The sequence below is a fragment of the Scyliorhinus canicula genome, chromosome 4, assembly GCF_902713615.1.
Source record: "Scyliorhinus canicula chromosome 4, sScyCan1.1, whole genome shotgun sequence".
NCBI lineage: Eukaryota > Metazoa > Chordata > Chondrichthyes > Carcharhiniformes > Scyliorhinidae > Scyliorhinus > Scyliorhinus canicula.
The window spans coordinates 206948125-206969763 of NC_052149.1; the positions used below are offsets into that span (position 1 = coordinate 206948125).

Sequence of the window (21639 nt, forward strand, 5' to 3'; positions counted from 1 at the left end):
AAGTAGGGTGCTCTTTGCAAGGGCCAGTGCAGACTCAATGGGCCAAATGGCCTACTTCTGCACTGTAAATTCTTTGCATCTAAATATATAAAAAGGAAGAGAGATCCAAAGTGAACATAGGTCCCTTGGACAATGAGAATGGGAAAATAATAATGCAGAACCAGGAAATGACAGAGGAGTTCAATAAGTATGTTGTATCAGTCTTCTCAGGTTGGAAGACACCAATAACATTCCAATAATACTAAATAATCAAGGGGAGGAAATAAATACAATAATTATCACGAGAGAAAAAATACTAGACAAACAAATGGGGCTAATGGCTGATATGTTCCCTGGATAGGTTGCATCCAAGGATTCTAAAAGTAATAGCTACAGAAATAGTGGATACACTGGTTATAATAATCCATGTGCTAGATGGGATACTCCGTTTTGTTGGCAGCCTGGGGATTTCCTGATTGCGTGTGGCTGCCCCACAATGGGAAACCCCATTGACAAGCCGGCATAAAGGAACATCCAGTCGGCGTGGTGAAACCGAAATGTCGCACAGCGGGACGGAGAATCCAGCCCATCCATGAATTCGTAAATTTTGGAAACATCCCAGAGGATTAGAAAACTGCAAATGTAACACTGATATGCAAAAAGGGAGGCCAAAACAGAAAACTAAACGTCAGCTAGCTTAACATCTGTCATTCGGAAAATGTCTAGTAGAGGCTGTATTAACAAATGTGGAGATGCCGGCGTTGGACTGGGGTGAGCACAGTAAGAAGTCTTACAACACCAGGTTAAAGTCCAACAGGTTTGATTCAAACACGAGGGGCGCGAGTCTCCCAGAGAATCCGGGCGGGTTTGACGCCAGCCCCCCCTCCCCGACCGGGAACCGATTCTGGTCCCCGGTCGGGGCTAGTACGCCGCAGCCGTGAACTCCGACATCGCGGGCTTAACGAATTTCGTTAAGCCCGCTTGCCAGACTTTGCGCCGGCTGACGTATCACATGACGTCAGCCGCGCATGCGCGGATTGGAAGACTCCAACCCGCGCATGCACGGATGACATCATCGCGCATTTGCGTGAAACCCACGCATGCGCGGGCCGGGATGCCCCTCAGCTGCCCCGCGAAGTGATACAGTGGGGCGGCGGTAGGACAAAGAGTGCGGGGGAATCGGACCCGCTGCCCACGATCGGTGCCCACCGATCGCGGGCCCATGGCACCCTTGGCACGGCCGTGGTACTGCCGTGCCAATCGGTGCCATGGTTTTCAAAATCGGCACTTTACGGCCGTTTTTATGAATGGCCAGACCAGGTGAGTGTGCCGTTCGTAAAAACAGCCGTAAAGGGCTTGGAACTCGGCCCATCGGACAGCTGAGAATCGCTGCTCGCCGTAAAAAAACGGCGGCAGCGATTCGTATCGGGAGTCGGGCGTGGGGGGGGGGGGGGAGAATAGCGGGAGGGCGTCGGACTAGCGTGGCCGTAAAATTTTACGAACCCCGCTATTCTTCGCACCTTCGTGAGTGCGGAGAATTGCGCCCGAGCTTTCGGAGCGCAGCTCCTTCCTCAGGTGAATCCTGAGGAAGGAGCTGCGCTCCGAAAGCTCGTGTTTGAATCAAACCTGTTGGACTTTAACCTGGTGTTGTAAGACTTCTTATTGTATTAACAGATGTAATAGCACAGCACTCAGGCATATTATAATCAAGCAGAGTCAGCAGGGCTTCATGAAGGTGAAATAAAGAGGGCAGCATTGGAGCAGCCCTTAAATGCGAACAGAGGACACAGGTAGTTAGGGCCAAATTGTCAAACTGACTATTGTCAATGTATTCCTTCAGCCACTTACCTCGCTGACGATGGTGGAGATGTACTGATCCTTACTGTACTCCCAACCATCCAAACAGGGCTCCTGTTCCACCTCAGACATATTGATGGAACCTGGGTCGGCAAACGTCGCTGAAAGATTCCTGATCACATCCAACCGGTACCGTCTGCACTGGCTGTGCTGGAGTTTGCCTCTTTCTTGTTCCAGAGGGATAGTCCGATTCAGCCACGCTTCACTCAGATTGAGATTCCCGGGAATTAAACAGCGATGCTCCGGAATATCCCCGACAAAAACTATGGACAATCCGCAGAAACCGTTGGGAAAGATGCTGGCGCTCAAAAGGAAGAAGATCATTTTCTGGAAGGGTCCCCATTCTCCCAGGAAAGCGGTGATTTCAGCGTAATCCCGCATGTTAGTGAGAGCGGGAGGACTGAGAGCGACTGACTGACTGACTTCCTCAAACTGCAGCAATTTACCTTCGGGGGCGGAGCGTAACCACAGCCTGGAGTTATTTCAAAGTTCATTTCAACCTCAATCGTTTCCATCGATACATCCAATCTTCACCGGGCCCCCAGAGCTCCTCCCAATCGCAGCACATTCTTCTTTCAATAACAAATTGGTTTGTCAACACTGAAGTGTTTTTGTTCTTCCGGAGAGAGAAACACTAACTTTTTTGTAACTTGAGAGAAATTACAAAGATTACGATTTCTGTTTACTGTACTATTGACAAGGAATGAAAATAATTATTGTCACATGTGTTTGAGGTATAGGCTGCGTGTAGACAGCCCAATCATTCCAAACGGTTGGATATGTATTTTGGAATTTGTCTTGGAGGGAGGCTTGGGGCAGCATTTGGTAACCACCGAGCACAATGAATTTCATGTTTATTCTGAATGACATTGTAAATTTCTGATTGTCTTCCAGTTGAAGGTTCTACTTTGTTTCCAAATTTCACTTTCAGGAGTCTTGACAGCAAATTGTTTCTGATACAAACTCCTTCCATATGTTGACCTCCCGGATAACTTCCATTTTCCAATTGAATGTAAAATCAGTTTATAAACAGACATCCCAGAGAACGTAACCATTGAATAAGAGTGTGAGTTCACTGGGTAACACACACGTCATGAGTGAGTAGGGGGACTGGTTGCGGAAGAGGAGAAGAAAGCTGTTTCCATGCCATCTCAGCAGGTGATCCTGGGGACCTGATCCTTATAGAACCTGTCTTGAAGAGAGTGTGGTATTATTATAAATGTGAGAACTGGAGCTATTAATTAAATATCTACATCAGCCACCAGAGGGAGCTAGAGTTACAAGTATATCAGATATTGATTGTGGTTGGGGGGGGGGGGGGGGGGGGTGGGGGAGTGAAGGAACCAGCTAAAGTACAGACTGAAGGAAAGATAGTATGAGTAAGAGCAGATCATAGTTTATAATAGTGTAGAGATTATTATTAATAATAATAATAATAATTGCTTCTTGTCACAAGTAGGCTTCAATGAAGTTACCGTGAAAATCCTCTAGTGGCCACATCCCGGTGCCTGTTTGGGAGGCCAGTACAGGAATTGAACCGGCGCTGCTGTACTTGTTAGTTGTAGGTGAGCGTAGATTATACGTTAATTATCAGCTGTGTATTATTTCGGAGTAAGTGTCAAATCCAAATAAGTGTTAAAAAATGTATAACTTTGGTCAAGGTAAAGCTATTTTGTAGTCTTTGTGAACACTACGTCAGCCATCCTGAATTTAGCACACATAGAGCACAACATGGTACCAGGAGTTCATTTCTACAAGTAAGAAGCAGTTAGGTTAGAAAGGGTAGCATAAAAAGATTGAAGAAAACAAACAAGCCACTGCAATGATCATAAAATCTACACAGAAGGCAAATCGTAAGATGGAGAGTCTCAAGAAACCTGACTCCTTCAGGACAAACGGTAAATTATGTCAAAGCTGGGCATTCTTTAAACAGCAATTTGAAGTATCCCAACTACCTCAGCGCTAGAAAATGCTTCCAAATAGAACTACTTCTAAATTTGGCTGGAAGGCAAGCATTAGAACTTTATAGTTCCGTTGAATTTACTGATGATGAGGATAAAACAAAATATAACATAGTGGTACAGAAGTTTGAGGCACACTGCAAGAAGCAGTGAATGAGACCTATGAGCGCTACATGTTCAGGAAAAGGCTGCACCTCAGAGGGGAGTCAGTAGATTCTTTCCTGACAGCTTTGACATTAAGAGTGGAGTCCTGTAACTTTTCATCGGCTGCCAATGCTCCGTGATCAAGATGTGCTTGGGATAAATGACGAGCGTTTCCATGAGAAAATGCTGGGACAACTGATATTACCGATAGAAGATGTGATTGATATGTGCAAAGCCAGTGAACAAGCTTGCTCTGAATATGCGGAGGTCATGGCAAAAGAAAACAGCGTGACATTGGGAAACGTGGCTGACACATTAATGCTGTGTCGCAGCAAAGAAAACTGCGTACAATGGCTGGTGGCCATTTTGAGAGTGACATCACAAGAGTGATGATGCGCACACGCTGTGGCCAATTGCACAGTAATAAAATTGTCCGGCAAAAGGCAAGCAATGTCCCAATTGTTGCAAGTTCAATCACTTTGCAGCACAGTGTCATTTCTCAATAGTGTCTACAGCAACCAAATTTTAAAAGTCCTACGATGACTACAGAAGGATCCAAAGCGTTCAGAATGATGGTAAAAAAAATCACATTTCAAACAAAAAGGAAAACGTCAGAGGGACTTTGATAACACGGAACTGGATGATGATAGTGATGAGGAGTAGAAAAGGAAAGGGAAGATTTGATAATGAAGATTTCTCACCGTACATGCTAAAGTATACTTGTGTCATGTGAGATTACCTTTAAGAAATGTGTATTTATAAATGGGTGCGTACATAAGTATCTGTAGTGAGAGTACCTTCAAGAAATGTGTGTTTATTACTGCAGTGATGTCAGAGAATGGGTGGAGCTGGGCTATCTGTCAGCTTTTTTACTTTTGTTTTAGGCAATTTGCTGCAGGGTGTGTTTTAGTTTCTTTTTCAGAGCTGGATAGCTGCAGTAACAGCCAGAAGGTGTATTAGAGTCTGTCTCTGTAATCTAAAGACTGTATCATGTAAAACTAATAACAGTAGTGACTTTGACCTGACGTGCTTCTGATAAAAGGTGTTTTAAGTCTTATGGATGTTGAAAGGAAGCTTAAAGGATTACTCACTGTTGTAGTATTTGGGGGTTGTAATTGAATTGATGGTTGCTAAGATGTTCACTGTATGTTTTAAAATGGTTAACTTGAATTCATACAATAAACATTGTTTTGCTTTTAAAAATATTTTTCTATTTCTGCTGTACCACACCTGTAGAGTGGGCCGTGTGGTCTCCATAATGTAAAAGTTGTGGGTCTGGTGAACTCCATGATACACTTTTGGGTTCTCTAAACCCTGGCCCATAACAAATTGGGGGCTCGTCCGGGATAAAAGTCTATCTATAGGATTGGCTTAGTGAACTTAAAGACAGTGAGGGGTGAGCATATTATGGTTACTTTTCAGGTGTGGTATTTTAGTTTGAGTGGGGAATGTGTTGTGGACAATGGCTCTTTCAGAGTCTCTGAAGTTTTTGGGGGTGGAGACGGTCACACTCAGTACCTTACAGACAGAGACTAAAAGCAGACTGATGGATTTCACAAAAACATTGCAGTTAATATTACCTGACTAAATGTGAAAATATTAGGTAATTATGGTGGTGGCGAAGCATTTAAAGTTGCCTGAGATACAGTTTGACTCATTGGAAATGGCAAAAATTCAGTTGCAAATTAAACAAATGGAACATGAGAAAGAATTAAAGCAGCTTGAATATGAAAGTGAGAGAGGGGGGAAAGAAAGAGAAAGAGAGATGAAAAAGAGAGAGAAGAAAGGAAAACAGAAAGAATAGCCCAAACATTAAAAAAAGAAAGAGAAAGGGAGATGCATATCAGGGAAAAAGATAAAGAGAGTTTGAACTTCAGAAAATGGCCATGAAACATGACAGTCAGTTAAAATTGGCAGGTATAAAGCAAAACATACGGTTGGATGATAGTGATGAGAAGAGTAAGAAAGAGTAAAATGCCAAAGGCTTGGTGGGAATCTATTTAAATATGTCCAAGCATTGCCAACGATTAAAGAGGAGGTAGAAGTCGTTTTCATTTCATTTGAGAAGGTAGCTAAACAAATGAAATGGCCACAGGACATGTGGGTATTACTGATTCAAAAAAAGCTGGTAGGTAGGGCTAGTGAAGTGTTTGCATCACTACCGAATGAGTGGGTTGTATGAGAAGGTAAAAACATCCATCTTAGGTGCATATGAGCTAGTGCCTGAAGCCTACAGACAACGGTTTGGAAATTTAAGGAAAGAATTTGGTCAAACATACATGGAGACTGAAAGAATCAAACAGAGTAATTTGGTTGTTGATAAGGGCTTTGAAAATAGAACAAACGTATGAAGACCTCAGAGAAATTATATTTTTGGAGGATTTAAAAAATTCAATTCCTGATGTAGTGAGAACTCATGTGGAAAACCAGAGGGTTAAAACTGTGAGGTGAGCAGCAGAAATTGCAGAGGATTATGAATTAGTTCATAAATCAAAGCTTGGTTTCTGACATCAGTTTCAGCCTGTGAGGGATAGAAACTGGGGACATGAGAAATAATCAAGTGGTAAAGTAAAGGTGATCTGATGCGAGATAATAAGGAGAGTGTACCTCAGATTAAAAAAGAAATCCAGGATGATGGATCTGTAATAAACAAGGCCATGTAAAGTCACAGTGTTAGTGGTTGAAGAAAAGCACTGGGAAGGCGGATGTGGTAAAGCAGGATCAGATAGTGGGGATTGTTAAAGTGGTAAAGGAAAGCCCAAGTGAAGCAAAGGAGGTGCAAAAGATTGCACAGCCTGATCAAGAGGTGATTGATAAGAAGGTGCCAGATCGCTTTAAATAATTTACTTGTGTGGGTAAAGTTTATTCATGTGTATCAGGAGGAGCAGGTAAATAAGTCACAATTTTAAGAGATACGGGAGCTAATCAATTTTTAATGGTGAGAGATGAGGAGTTATGTAGTTTGGGAAGAACTTTGCCAGAAAAGGTGGTAATATGTGGAATTCAGGGTGAGAGGAGTAGTGTTCCATTATATAAGGTAAGGTTGGAAAGTCCAGTGAAGAGTGGTGAAGTGGTAGTAGGAGTAATAGAGAAACTATCTTGTCCAGGAATACAGTCTATCTTGGGTAATGATATAGCTAGATTGCAGGTAGGAGTGATGCCTACTCTGCTTGATAGGTCAGTGGAAAATCAGACAACTGAAGTGTTGAAGGACGAATATCCGGGTAATTTTCCGGATTGTGTGGTAACAAGGTCGCAAAGTCACAGGTAAAGACAAGAGGAGAAATCAAAGAGTGAAGATGAAGTTGAAGTGCAATTATCAGAAACAGTTTTTGATCAGATGTTTGAAAAAGAACAAGAACAGGTGGAGGATGAGGCGGATATTTTTAGTTCAGGAAAATTGGCGGAGTTACAACAAAAAGATATAGAAATAAAACTGGTGTATCAGAAAGCACACATGGGTAAGGAATGTGAGTCTATACAAGAGTGTTATTACTGTAAAAGTGATGTCTTGATGAGAAAATGGAGACCTTTACATATGCAGGCGGATGAAAAGTGGGCAGAAGTTCGTCAAGTAGTATTGCCGGTAGCTTATAGAAAGAAGGTGTTGCGAGTTTCACATGAGGTACCAGTGGGAGGTCATTTGGGAATAAGGAAAACTCAAGCTAAAATCCAGAAAATTCTTTATTTGCCTGGACTACATAAAGATGTAGTTAAATTTTGTCAATCATGTCACACATGTCAAGTAATAGGGAAACCTCAAGCCGTGATAAAACCAGTGCTCTTAATACCCATTCCAGCTTTTGAGGAACATTTAACAAGGATCCTATTTGATTGTGTAGGACCACTTCCTAAAACCAAAAGTGTTAATTAATATTTTTTGACTATAATGGAAGTGTCTACTAGGTTTCAAGAGGCAATTCCAGTACGTAATATTACAACTAAGAAGATTGTGGAGGAGTTACTTTAATTCTTTACTAGATATTGGCTACCCACAGAAATACAATCGGATCAAGGATCAAATTTTACCTCAAGGTTATTCAAAGAAGTTATGGATAGCTTGGAATGAAACAATTTAAATCAACTGTGTGCCATCCATAATTGCAGGGGGCATTAAAATGGTGGCATCAGACATTAAAAATAATGTTGAGAGCTTATTGTCAAGATTATCCAGAGAATTGGGATAAGGAATTCCATTTGTACTGTTTGCAATTAGCAATGCACCTAATGAGTCAACCAAATTCAGCCCTTTTGAACTAATTTTTGGTCATGAAGTAGGAGGACCACTTAAATTGATTAAGGAAAAATTGGTGAGTGAGAAATCGGAAATTACATTATTGGATTGCGTGTCAAATTTTAGGGAATGATTAAATAGAGCAGGGGAACTGACTAGACGACATTTAAAAGTTGCACAGAATGTAGTAAACCGGCCCCCAGAGCTCCTCCCAATCTCACACACATTCTTCTGTCAATAAAAAAACTGGTTTGTCAACATTGAAGTGTTTTTGTTCTTCTGGTGGGATAAACATTTTTATAACTTTAGAGAAATTACAAAGATTATGATTTCTGGTTACTGTACTATTGACAAGGGATGAAAATAATTATTGTCAAATGTGTTTGAGGTATAGGCTGCGTGTAGACAGCCCAATCATTCCAACCGGCTGGATATGTTTTTTGGAATTTAGGTTGTCTTGGAGGGAGGCTTGAGGCAGCATTTAGTAACCACCGAGCGCATTGAGTTTCATATATTTATTCTGAATGACGTTATAAATTTCTGATTGTCTTCCAGCTATCTACATTGTTTCCAACTTTCACTTTCAGGTGTCTTGACAGCAAATTATTCTTTTTAAAATAATTTTTATTGAGATTTTCCAAAACATATCAAAAACAGAAAATAACAACAAGAAACCAGTATTAACAACAACCAAAAGAAAAACACACTAACCCCCAAAACCAACCCCCCCCCCCCCCCCCCCCCCCCCCCCCCGCCCCCCCCCCCCCCCCAGCAACTACAAAAAGAAGAAATAGATAAACACCCGGCATATTCAATAAACACATATACACATTTCTCCCTTCCCCCGAAACAAACCCCCCCCCTCCCCCCCCCCACCCCACCCCCCCCCCCCCCACCCCACCCACCCCCGGGTTGCTGCTGCTGTCGGCCTATTTTCCTATCGTTCTGCCAGGAAGTCCAGGAAAGACTGCCACAGCCTAAAGAACCCCTGTACTGATCCCCTCAGGGCAAATTTCACCTTCTCCAATTTAATGAACCCCGCCATATCATTGATCTAGGCCTCCATGCTTGGAGGCCTCGCATCCTTCCACTGAAGTAAGATCCTCCGCCGGGCTACTAGGGACGCAAAGGCCAGAACACCGGCCTCTTTCGCCTCCTGCACTCCCGGCTCCACCGCAACCCCAAAAATTGCGAGTCCCCAGCCTGGCTTGACCCTGGATCCTACGACCCTCGACACCGTCCTTGCTACCCCCTTCCAAAACTCCCACAGTGCTGGGCATGCCCAGAACATATGGGCGTGGTTCGCTGGGCTCCCCGAGCACCTAGCACACCTGTCTTCGCCCCCGAAAAACCTACTCATCCTCGTCCCGGTCTTGTGGGCCCTATGCAGCACCTTGAACTCTATGAGGCTAAGCCTCGCACAGGAAGAGGAGGAATTCACTCTTTCCAGGGCATCCGCCCACGTCCCCTCCTCAATCTCCTCACCCAGCTCCTCTTCCCATTTATCCTTCAGCTCCCCCACCAAGGCCTCATCCACCTCCTGCATGACGTGGTACACGTCCGAAATCCTCCTCCCTCCAACCCACACCCCCGAGAGCACCCTGTCCCGTACCCCACGTGGGGGCAGCAGAGGGAACCCCTCCACCTGCCGCCTGGCAAACGCCCTAACCTGCATGTACCTAAACATGTTCCCCGTGGAAGCCCAAACTTCCCCTCTAATTCACCCAGGCTCCCAAACCTCCCATCCACAAACAGGTCCCTCAACCTCCTAATACCTACCCTGTGCCAGCCCAGAAACCCGCCATCGATGCTCCCTGGTACAAACCGGTGGTTCCCCCGTATCGGGGACTCCATCGAGCCCCCCACCTCCCCACTATGCCGTCTCCATTGCCCCCAAATTTTGAGGGTAGCCGCCACCACCGGGCCCGTGGTATACCTCATTGGAGGGTGCGGCAACGGCGCCGTTACCAGCGCCTACAGGCTTGTGTCCATGCAGGACGCCATCTCCATCCTCAACCATGCTGCCCCTTCCCCGTCCATTCCCATTTACACACCATCGCTGCGTTGGCAGCCCAGTAGTACCCACAGAGGTTGGGCAGCACCAGCTCCCCCCTATCCCTGCCCCGCTCCAACAACACCCTTCTCACCCTCGGAGTCCCATGCGCCCATACAAATCCCGTAATACTCCTGTTGACCCTCCCAAAAAAGGCCTTCGGGATAAGGATGGGGAGGCACTGGAACAGAAACAAAACCTTGGGAGCACCGTCATCTTGACGGACTGCACCCTACCCGCCAGCGACATTGGCAACATGTCCCATCTTTTAAACTCCTCCTCCATTTGCTCCCCCAGCTCCTAGACAGCAAATTGTTTCTGATACAAACTCCTTCCAAATGTTGACCCATTCCTCTCCTCCCGGATAAATTCCATTTTCCAATTGAATGTGAACTCATACAACAGTTTATAAACAGACATCCCAGAGAATGTAACCAATGAGCAAGAGGGTCATGTACAAGCAACCTCTCTCCCAGCTCCTTAATCAATCTGAGGTCACCTGGCTCTAGTATTTACTTATATACTAATGAGACTGCTACTGGTGAATTACAACACAACCATGCTATCACCACATCCCCTTTGCTTTGAGGCAATATATTAATACATTATCATCAGTATATTTACATGTGATATAATTAGCTCTGAGTCTAAAAGTATTAATTTTTATTTTTCAAAAAAACTGGTTTACAATAACAGCAAGCATAGTATGTCCAAATAGCCCAAATCTACAAATTGAGTCAATAAAGTTTACTTCTGATTGTGGTTGATCTTCTCAAAGTTTGACCTTGCTGCTCCGGACTTGTAGATTCAATTGCTGGGATTCTCCGACCCCTCGCCGTGTCAATGAATCCCCAGGGCGGGGGGTGCGCGAGAATCGCTCCCCACCGCCCCGACACCGGCTTCCCAATTCTCACCCGCAAATTCTCAGGCGCCCACGGAATTCCTGCTGTGCCGGTCGGGGGCCATTGAAAGTGGCCCTGCCGGCGATTCTCCGGGCCCCAATGCGCCGAGTGGCCGCCGAGTTCGGCCGATTCTCGCCGGCATGGGTTATTCAGGTCCCACACAGTGGGACCTGGAAGGTGAGTCTTCGGGGGCCGTCTTGGAGGGGAGGTTGGGTGGAGGGATCCGACATCGACGGGCGGGAGGGGGCACGGTGGCCTGAACCGCAATCCGGGCCTACCGATCAGCAGGCGGGCTGGTTCTGTGGGGGCCTATGTTCCTCCTGCCGGGCCCCTGTAGGGCTCCGCCATATTGCCCAGGGGGCCGGCGTGGACATGGGAAGCCCCGTGCATGTGTGAACGCATGCCGGCCATTCCGCGGCGGCTGGAGCTGCAGGGACCAATGGGATCATTCCCATTATCGGGGACCATTGATGCTGGAGTGGTTGGCGCCGCTTTTCACGCTGCCGTGGGGACATAGCCCCATTATTGGAGAATCCTGCCCAATGTTCCCCATGACATTCTCATGCTCAGGAACTGCTGAACTATCTGACATTGCAGCTGACGTTGATTCTGACATAGATTCGTCATCCATCACGTTGTTGTGAAAATCTTCTCTGGTTTTCAAGTGTGTGCAATGATTTCTTCTTAAAACGAAACCATGCACGACAATTTATTTTTAAAACCAACATTTCCTCTGTCTGTACATTGTAGGAACGAGATGCTACTTCTTCAAGTACAATGGCTTTTCTCGACCAATTGCCTGAATCTTCTATTCTCACAATGTCATCCCTACTCAGAGGTGGTAAACTCTAGACACTCTATCAGCTCGAGTCACATGCTATCGTTAGACTCTCAGCGGTTGTGGCAAGGCCAAAACGACATAACGGGCTACAAAGCAAAGCCGAGCAGGACCTGCAGCAGCAGCACATGATGAAATCAATGCATTCTAAGCTCGGTTCAAGCAGGAAACCAACGATCTGCTGTTGAATGCCCCAGCAGCCCATATCACACACATACAGTGGCGTGCAGAGGTCTGGTGATGCCCGGGGCAAATCTTGATTGTATGCCCCAAAGCCCCACGTAAATATTTCATTAAATATCACCAAAAAACCTATAGAAAACGTAGTTGCACCCGTTCTAGAGCTATTCACTGACCTCTTTATCTTTAGAACATAGAACGATACAGCGCAGTACAGGCCCTTCGGCCCTCGATGTTGCACCGACATGGAAAAAAACTAAAGGCCATCTAACATAGAACAGAACATAGAACAGTACAGCACAGAACAGGCCCTTCGGCCCTCGATGTTGTGCCGAACAATGATCACCCTACTTAAACCCACGTAACCCGTATACCCATAACCCATTAACCTTACACTACGGGCAATTTAGCATGGCCAATCCACCTAACCCGCACATCTTTGGACTGTGGGAGGAAACCGGAGCACCCGGAGGAAACCCATGCACACACGGGGAGGACGTGCAGACTCCACACAGACAGTGACCCAGCCGAGAATCGAACCTGGGACCCTGGAGCTGTGAAGCATTGATGCTAACCACCATGCTACCGTGAGGCCCTAACCTACACTATGCCCTCATCCAATAAACTTTTAAATGCCCTCAATGTTGGCGAGTTCACTACTGTTACAGGTAGGGCATTCCACGGCCTCACCACTCTTTGCGTAAAAAACCCACCTCTGACCTCTGTCCTATATTTATACCAGGCAACATCCTGGTAATTCTCCTCTGCACCCGTTCCAAAGCTTCCACGTCCTTCCTATAATGAGGCGACCAGAACTGTACGCAATACTCCAAATGCGGCCGTACTAGAGTTTTGTACAACTGCAACATGACCTCATGGCTCCGGAACTCAATCCCTCTACCAATAAAGGCCAACACACCATAGGCCTTCTTCACAACCCTATCAACCTGGGTGGCAACTTTCAGGGATCTATGTACATGGACACCGAGATCCCTCTGCTCATCCACACTACCAAGAATTTTACCATTAGCCAAATATTCCGCATTTCTGTTATTCTTTCCAAAGTGAATCACCTCACACTTCTCCACATTAAACTCCATTTGCCACCTCTCAGCCCAGCTCTGCAGCTTATCTATGTCCCTCTGTAACCTGCAACATCCTTCCGCACTGTCTACAACTCTACCGACTTTAGTGTCATCTGTAAATTTACTCACCCATCCTTCTGCGCCCTCCTCTAGGTCATTTATAAAAATGACAAACAGCAACGGCCCCAGAACAGATCCTTGTGGTATGCCACTCGTAACTGAACTCCATTCTGAACATTTCCCATCAATTACCACTCTCTGTCTTCTTTCAACTAGCCAATTTCTGATCCACATCTCTAAATCACCCTCAATCCCCAGCCTCTGTATTTTCTGCAATAGCCGACCGTGGGGAACCTTATCAAACGCTTTACTGAAATCCAATACACCACATCAACTGCTCTACCCTCGTCTACCTGTTCAGTCACCTTCTCAAAGAACTCGATAAGGTTTGTGAGGCATGACCTACCCTTCACAAAACCATGCTGACCATCCCTAATCATATTATTCCTATCTAGATGATTATAAATCGTATATTTTATAATCCTCTCCAAGACTTTACCCACCACAGACGTTAGGCTCACTGGCCTATAGTTACCGGGGTTATCTCTGCTCCCCTTCTTGAACAAAGGGACCACATTTGCTATCCTCCAGTCCTCTGGCACTATTCCTGTAGCCAATGATGACCTAAAAATCAAAGCCAAAGGCTCAGCAATCTCTTCCCTGGCTTCCCAGAGAATCCTAGGATAAATCCCATCAGGCCCCGGGGACTTATCTATTTTCACCTTGTCCAGAATTGCCAACACTTCTTCCCTACGCACCTCAATGCCATCTATTCTAATAGCCTGGGTCTCAGCATTCTCCTCCACAATATTATCTTTTTCCTGAGTGAATACTGACGAAAAGTATTCATTTGGTATCTCGCTTATCTCCTCAGCCTCCACACACAACTTCCCACCACTGTCCTTGACTGGCCCTACTCTTACCCTAGTCATTCTTTTATAGAAAGCTTTTGGGTTTTCCTTGATCCTACCTGCCAAAGACTTCTCATGTCCCCTCCTTGCTCGTCTTAGCTCTCTCTTTAGATCCTTCCTCGCTTCCTTGTAACTATCAAGCGCCCCAACTGAAACTTCACGCCTCATCTTCACTTAGGCCTCCTTCTTCCTCTTAACAAGAGATTCCACTTCTTTGGTAAACTACGGTTCCCTCGCTCGACCCCTTCCTCCCTGCCTGACTGGTACGTACTTATCAAGAACATGCAATAGCTGTTCCTTGAACAAGCTCCACATATCCAGTGTGCCCAACACTTGCAGCCTACTTCTCCAACCTACACATCCTAAGTCATGTCTAATGGCATCATAATTGCCCTTCCCCCAGCTATAACTCTTGCCCTGCGGGGTATACTTATCCCTTTCCATCACTAACGTAAAGGTCACCGAATTGTCGTCACTGTTTCCAAAGTGCTCACCTACCTCCAGATCTAACACCTGGCCTGGTTCATTATCCAAAACCAAATCCAATGTGGCCTCGCCTCTTGTTGGCCTGTCAACATATTGTGTCAGGAAATCCTCCTGCACACATTGTACAAAGAACGACCCATCTAATGTACTCGAACTATATCATTTCCAGTCAATATTTGGAAAGTTAAAGTCTCCCATAACAACTACCCTGTTACTTTCGCTCTTTTCCAGAATCATCTTCGCCATCCTTTCCTCTACATCCCTAGAACTATTAGGTGGCCTATAGAAAACTCCCAACAGGGTGACCTCTCCTTTCCTGTTTCTAACCTCAGCCCATATTACCTCGGAAGAAGAGTCCCCATCTAGCATCCTTTCCGCCACTGTAATACTGTCCTTGACAAGCAGCGCCACACCTCCCCCTCTTTTGCCCCCTTCTCTGAGCTTACTAAAACACCTAAACCCCGGAACCTGCAACAACCATTCCTGTCACTGCTCTATCCATGTCTCTGAAATGGCCACAACATCAAAGTCCCAGGTACCAACCCATGCTGCCAGTTCCCCTACCTTATTTTGTATACTCCTGGCATTGAAGTAGACACACTTCAAACCACCTACCTGAACACTGGCACCCTCCTGCGAAGTCAAATCTGTGCTCCTGACCTCTATACTCTCAATCTCCCGTACCCCAAAACTATAATCCAGGTTCCCATGCCCCTGCTGAATTAGTTTAAACCCCCCCAAAGAGCACTAACAAATCTCCCCCCCAGGATATTGGTGCCCCTCAGGTTCAGATGTAGACCATCCTGTCTATAGAGGTCCCACCTTCCCCAGAAAGAGCCCCAGTTATCCAGAAATCTGAATCCCTCCCGCCTGCATCATCCCTGTAGCCACGTGTTTAATTGCTCTCTCTCCCTATTCCTCATCTCACTATCACGTGGCACGGGCAACAACCCAGAGATAACAACTCTGTTTGTTCTCGCTCTGAGCTTCCATCCTAGCTTCCTAAAGGCCTGCCTGACATCCTTGTCCCCTTTCCTACCTATGTCATTAGTGCCAATGTGGACTACGACTTGGGGCTGCTCCCCCTCCCCCTTAAGGACCCGGAAAACACGATCCGAGACATCACGTACCCTTGCACCTGGGAGGCAACATACCAAACGTGAGTCTCTCTCGCTCCCACAAAATCTCCTATCTGTGCCCCTGACTATTGAGTCCCCAATTACTAATGTTCTACTCCTTTCCCCCCTTCCCTTCTGAGCAACAGGGACAGACTCCGTGCCAGAGGCCCGTACCCCATGGCTCAGGGTCCCTGCACAGACTGCTTCTTCCCAGTCCCTCTTACAGTTACCCATCTATCTCCAGTCTTTGGTGTAACTACTTCCCTGAAGCTCCTATCTATGACCCCCTCTGCCTCCCGAATGATCCGAAGTTCATGCAGTTCAAGCTCCAGGTCCCTAACATGGTTTTTGAGGAGCTGGAGTTGGGTGCACTTCCCACAGATGAAATCAGCAGGGACACTGACGGCGTCCCTCACCTCAAACATTCTGCAGGAGAAGCATTGTACTGCCTTCCCTGACATCACCTCTAGATTTAAAAAAAAAGAAGAAAAAGAAACGAAGAGCTTACCTGATATTCCCTCAAACCCTGCTCCCGGGGAAAGGTAAGCAAATTTAAAGGCACTCACTCACCTTCACGACAGGCCCCAAGCTGCCTCTAGGTCATCTCTAAGGTATAGGACGGCTGCCTGAGGTTAAATTGCGCTGTAAGAGTTAGTCAATTTCCCCTTAGCGCTGGGATTCTAGGGATATTGTTCTCTTCTTCAGTCATTTTGCTTTGCAGCAATGGGTGAGATGTTATGTCTCGAAAGTTGTGCCTCACTCCTCTGCAACCCCCATGGAGAAGGATAAGAGCAGCAACGTCATGGAAATATTGTTATGACCCTTGTGGAAACAAACTACAAACAACCCAACTAAGACCAATATACAAAACTTCACTTTTATATTAGCAATCACACCAAAATCAACGTAAATTAAACATGAATTAACAGGAAAATTGCAATAATATGACCGATAAATTACACATAGCAGATACAAAGACATATCTCATACATTTCTCAGTCAGCCCATTCAGCACGTATCACATTCATTTCAGCCACAATATCCTTCAAAACGTTGAACTTCTTCAAATCAAATTCCATCTTCATTTCTCTAAAGCTTTAGCACCAAGTCTCATCAAACAACGGCATTACTTCACCCAATTTCCACAAATATAATTTTCACAGTCGACACATTTCCAGATCCCTTCTTCTTCACAAAACCCTGGTCATGTGGGGCCTGTTTGTGCACTATGCCAGTGCATAAAGGGTCCCCAAATCCAGATATAAAGCTCTGTTCAAGATCCGAGCTCCAGCAGCTTGCAGTCAAGTAGAACATAGAACATAGACCAGTACAGCACAGAACAGGCCCTTCAGCCCTCGATGTTGTGCCGAGCAATGATCACCCTACTCAAACCCACGTATCCACCCTATACCCGTAACCCAACAGCCCCCCCCCACCCTTAACCTTACTTTTTTAGGACACTACGGGCAATTTAGCATGGTCAATCCACCTAACCCGCACATCTTTGGACTGTGGGAGGAAACCGGAGCACCCGGAGGAAACCCACGCACACACGGGGAGGACGTGCAGACTCCGCACAGACAGTGACCCAGCCGGGAACCGAACCTGGGACCCTGGAGCTGTGAAGCATTTATGCTAACCGCCATGCTACCGTGCTGCCCCTGTCTCTGAGAATCTCCCATTTATAGGACCCTGGGCTTTAAGTATAAAGGGTAAGAGGGCAAAAGTTAAGAGGCCATGATGAATCTTCATAAAATACTGGTTCTGTCCCAAATGGGTGCCCCTGGCCCAAATGTCAAATTCTGGGCACGACAGTTTAGTAAATTGACAACTATAGAGAGGGTGTAGAGAAGAGTTTAAAAATGGATCAAAAGATAAAGATAAAGAATAAATAAAACTCACCCATGGTGGCATTGATTGCCGTTGATTCGGGAGATTTCGCGCCCTTTTTGTTCACCAGGCGCGCAGGCGCGCTCTGGCCGACCGCGGTGCGCAGGCGCGCTCTGGCCGACCGCGGTGCGCAGGCGCACTCCGGCCGACCACGGTGCGCAGGTGCGCTCCGGCCGACCGCGGTGCGCAGGCGCGCTCCGGCCGCCCGCGGTGCGCAGGCGCGCTCCGGCCGCCCGCGGTGCGCAGGCGCGCTCTGGCCGACCGCGGTGCGTGCTCCGTTCTCTTCACGCTGCTGCCCCCATCCAATCGATGCCCGGGGCCAGCGCACCGTCGGCCCCCCCCCCCTCTGCACGCCACTGCACACATACCCACCATCATAGCTTCCGAAGTCAGATCGGCTTTCCTGAAAGTGAGCCCTCGGAAAGCGATGGGTCCGGACAGGATCCCTGGTCATGCACTAAGAGCCTGTGCGGACCAGCTGGCAGATTTATTTCGCGGACATCTTTAACTTGTCCCTACTCCGCTCCGAGGTCCCCACCTGCTTCAAGAAGACCACCATCATACCGGTGCCAAAGAAAAAGCAGGCAACGTGCCTCCCATCTCACTGGTCCTACACTCGTCCCTAGAGCATCTTGACAACAAGGACTCCTACATCAGACTCCTATTTATTGACCACAGCTCCACCTTCAACACCATGATCCCAGCCAAGCTCATGTCAGAGCTCCAAAACCTAGGACTTGACTCCTCACTTTGCAACTGGATCCTTGACTTTCTAACCCACAGATCACAATCAGTAAGAATAAACAACAACACCTCCTCCACCATAGTCCTCAATACCGGGGCCCAGCAAGGCTGCGTACTTAGTCCCCTACTATACTTACTGTACACATACTGCATGGCAAAATTTGGTTCCAAATCCATCTACAAGTTCGCTGACGATACGACCATAGTGGGCCAGACCTCGAATAACAGAGAGTCAGAATACAGGCAGCAGATTGAGAACCCAGTGGAGTGGTGCAGCGACAACAACTGGTCATTGACTTCAGAAAGCAAAGTACTGTACAACCCCTGTCAACATCAATGGAGCTGAGGTGGAGTTGTTGGCAGTTTCAAATTTCTAGGGGTACACACTTCCAAAAATCTGTCCTGGTCCACCCACGACGACGCTACCACCAAGAAAGCACAACAACGCCCATACTTCCTCAGTAAGTATAGTTTCCTAAGAAAATTCAGAGAAAGCCGGCCGTAATCTCTCAGAGGTATTTTGTGATTTCATCTAATTGGCTGAATTTTAGATTTTTATAATGAGTCATGCTGATCAAATTGGCTTTGGCACCAGTGTCTAACTTCAATTGGACCACTGTACTGTTCACTTCAAGTGTTAGCAGCCATTTATCCTCATCAACCGCATTTATCTCAAACCGAATATCGCATAAGTGCTGGAGAATTTTTTGATGTTCCTAAGAAATTCATCTTCTCTGTTATTAGTTCAACAAATAATCTCCCGGGGGGGGGGGGTGAAAATCCTGCCCGGCAGCCCTGACGCTGGCGCCATATTCGGGCGGGGGTGGAGTTCATGCCACGTCGGTCGGGGGCCCTTGGCAGCGACCCCCTGGCAATTTTCTGGGCCCCGATGGGCTGAGCGGCCATCCGTTTCTGGCCAGTCCCGCCGGCGTGGATTAGACATGGTACCAAATGGCGGGATCTGGCAGGTAGGTTGACTAGTGCGGTCCTCGGGGGGCCCCCACGGTGGCCTGGCCCTCCCATCTGTGGACGGGCCTGTGCCTTGGGGGCACTCCTTCCTACCGCGCCGTCCCCCATAGGGCTCGGCCATGGCCGAAAAGGAGAAGACAACTCCCTGTGCATGCGCCAGAATACACCGGCCGGTCTGCGCATGCATGGAACCACACTGGCAGTTCTGCACTTGCACGAGATAACGCCGACCCTTTGGCGCATGTGCTAACTTGCACAGTCCCTTCAGCGTCCACCTAGCCCCCAGATGTGCGGAGAAATCCGCACTTTCTGGGCTGTTGACGCTAGTGTGGTTCGCGTCGGTTTTCCCGCTGGCCTGGGACTTGGTTCCCACACAGGAGTATCCCGCCTTGTGTCTTCCACTGTGCCGACTGTTCGGGCATGAGTTTAGAGTAACAATTCTGAGCAAAGTGATTTTCTTTTCCTTTGCATCTGGAACAAAACTTGCCAAATGCTAGATAGATGCTGTTTTAGTTTGTGCCTTTGACCCCATCTTTTACACAGAAATACTTTGTCCTGATCTTTATCATGTGTGTTGGTGTGTGAGGAGCTGCAGGAACTTCCCCACCTTTTTTCTGAAGTTTTGCGCCTTTTTAGAAAAAGGGCAGCAACCAAGGTGCTTTCCTCCAAGAAGATAATAATAATCACACCAAACACAATTTGGTCACGAACCATGTTAGATTCCACCGCAGAAAAATTACAGATTTTAGCTTTTAACTTTAATCAGTGATTAAATAATCTATGGACTCTTCTGACTTCTGTAAATGTGATCTGAACACATCGTATTCAGAAATTTAATTCCTTCTGTGGGTGCAATGTTCATCAAATCTTCGAATTACTTTGTTAAAATTTTTACTATCTTCATTGTTTGCAAATTTAAATGTATTAAACACAGTAATTGCTTTGGGCTCTGCTGCAATTGTGAGCATCATTATCTTACACAAATCTGATTGACCTCCTAAATTTACTACAGTAAGAAACAGATTACATTGTTGTTTAAACACATGGCAGTTGCTGTCCACAGTACCATGCAATCTGAGACTCATTGGTGGCTTCAACAACTCTGTGCAGTTCATCCAGCAGTCTGCAAAATCTTCAAATCCCTGTGGACCTCGTGGCAGGCTCATAGTTTTTTCTTTGTGTTTAATACCATCCAATCCTAGTACCGTGTAATATTCTTGTAGGATAACACCTCTAGCGAAAGCGATAAACTATTTATTAACATTAACTGTGGATGAACAAAATACAAAACAACAGATGAATAACAGTATTAACATGCACAAGCAACCTCTCTCCCAGCTCCCTAGTCAGTCTGAGGTCACCTGACTCTAACATTCACTTATATACTAATTTGACTCCTAGTGATCAGCCGGTAAATTACAGCACACCCATGATATCACTACGGCAAGGAGTGAAACATTAAATTAAAGTGACTTATTCTGTTTTTCAGAAGCTTGTGAATTAGTCAGAGAGAAACACAAAGTAGAAATTCATTCTGACCAAACTGATGTGATCAGCATTGCTTTCAAAATTAATCAGCAATCAGACGAAGGGAATGCTTAGAAACAGGAATATTGCAGTAGTGACCATGAAGAATATTGGCTTGTGACTTCCTCAGAGTGGCAATCACCATAAGATTGCCACTCTGGATGGACTCAGCCACAGTGAAAGAGACCAGGTTGGGGTTGAGGTGGTGGGCTGGAAATGGAGTACGAATGGCAATAAACACCTGGTGGGGTTTAGGGGAAATTGGCACAGTGGATGGGGCCTGGTTGGGGTGGGGAGGGAGGTGGTGGGGGTTTTCAGATCAGGAGCGAGGGAAGGAAAGGCTGGACTAGGAGGCAAGAGTTGGACCAAGACAGTGGGGGTTTGAAATGGGAAGAGAGGTCTTCGGACCAGGAGAGGGGCCTGTTAGGACTAGAGAGGGGGAGGTCGGGGATTGGAACAGGTGAGGGCATCAGCGATTTGACAGGAGAGGAGTAGGATGTCGGAAGCGTCAGACTCTGATGAAGGGGGCATCCGGTGCCGGGTTGGGATGTGATCTTGGTTTGGATAGTGTGGGATTTCACTTGGGGGACGGGGGTGAAGGTGGTGTGGGGGTTCCCTAGGGTGTCGGGAGGGTGGTGTGAGGTGGCCGGTGCAGGGTCAGTCTGGGATTCTTTAATAGTTAATCTGGAGATGGATGTTGC

The 21639-nt window shown here is 46.5% G+C and overlaps 1 protein-coding gene across 1 annotated transcript in view; it reads right to left on the reverse strand.

Moving 5' to 3' along the window:
* LOC119965337 (solute carrier family 22 member 5-like) overlaps window positions 1-2358 on the reverse strand; it is a 169799-nt gene extending 167441 nt beyond the window's left edge. Inside the window, exon 1 of the mRNA XM_038795962.1 lies at window positions 1828-2358. Coding sequence (XP_038651890.1) covers window positions 1828-2217 — 390 coding nt within the window. The 5' untranslated portion in view covers window positions 2218-2358. The remainder of the gene's footprint in view (window positions 1-1827) is intronic.
* Between the last annotated feature and the right edge of the window lie 19281 nt (window positions 2359-21639).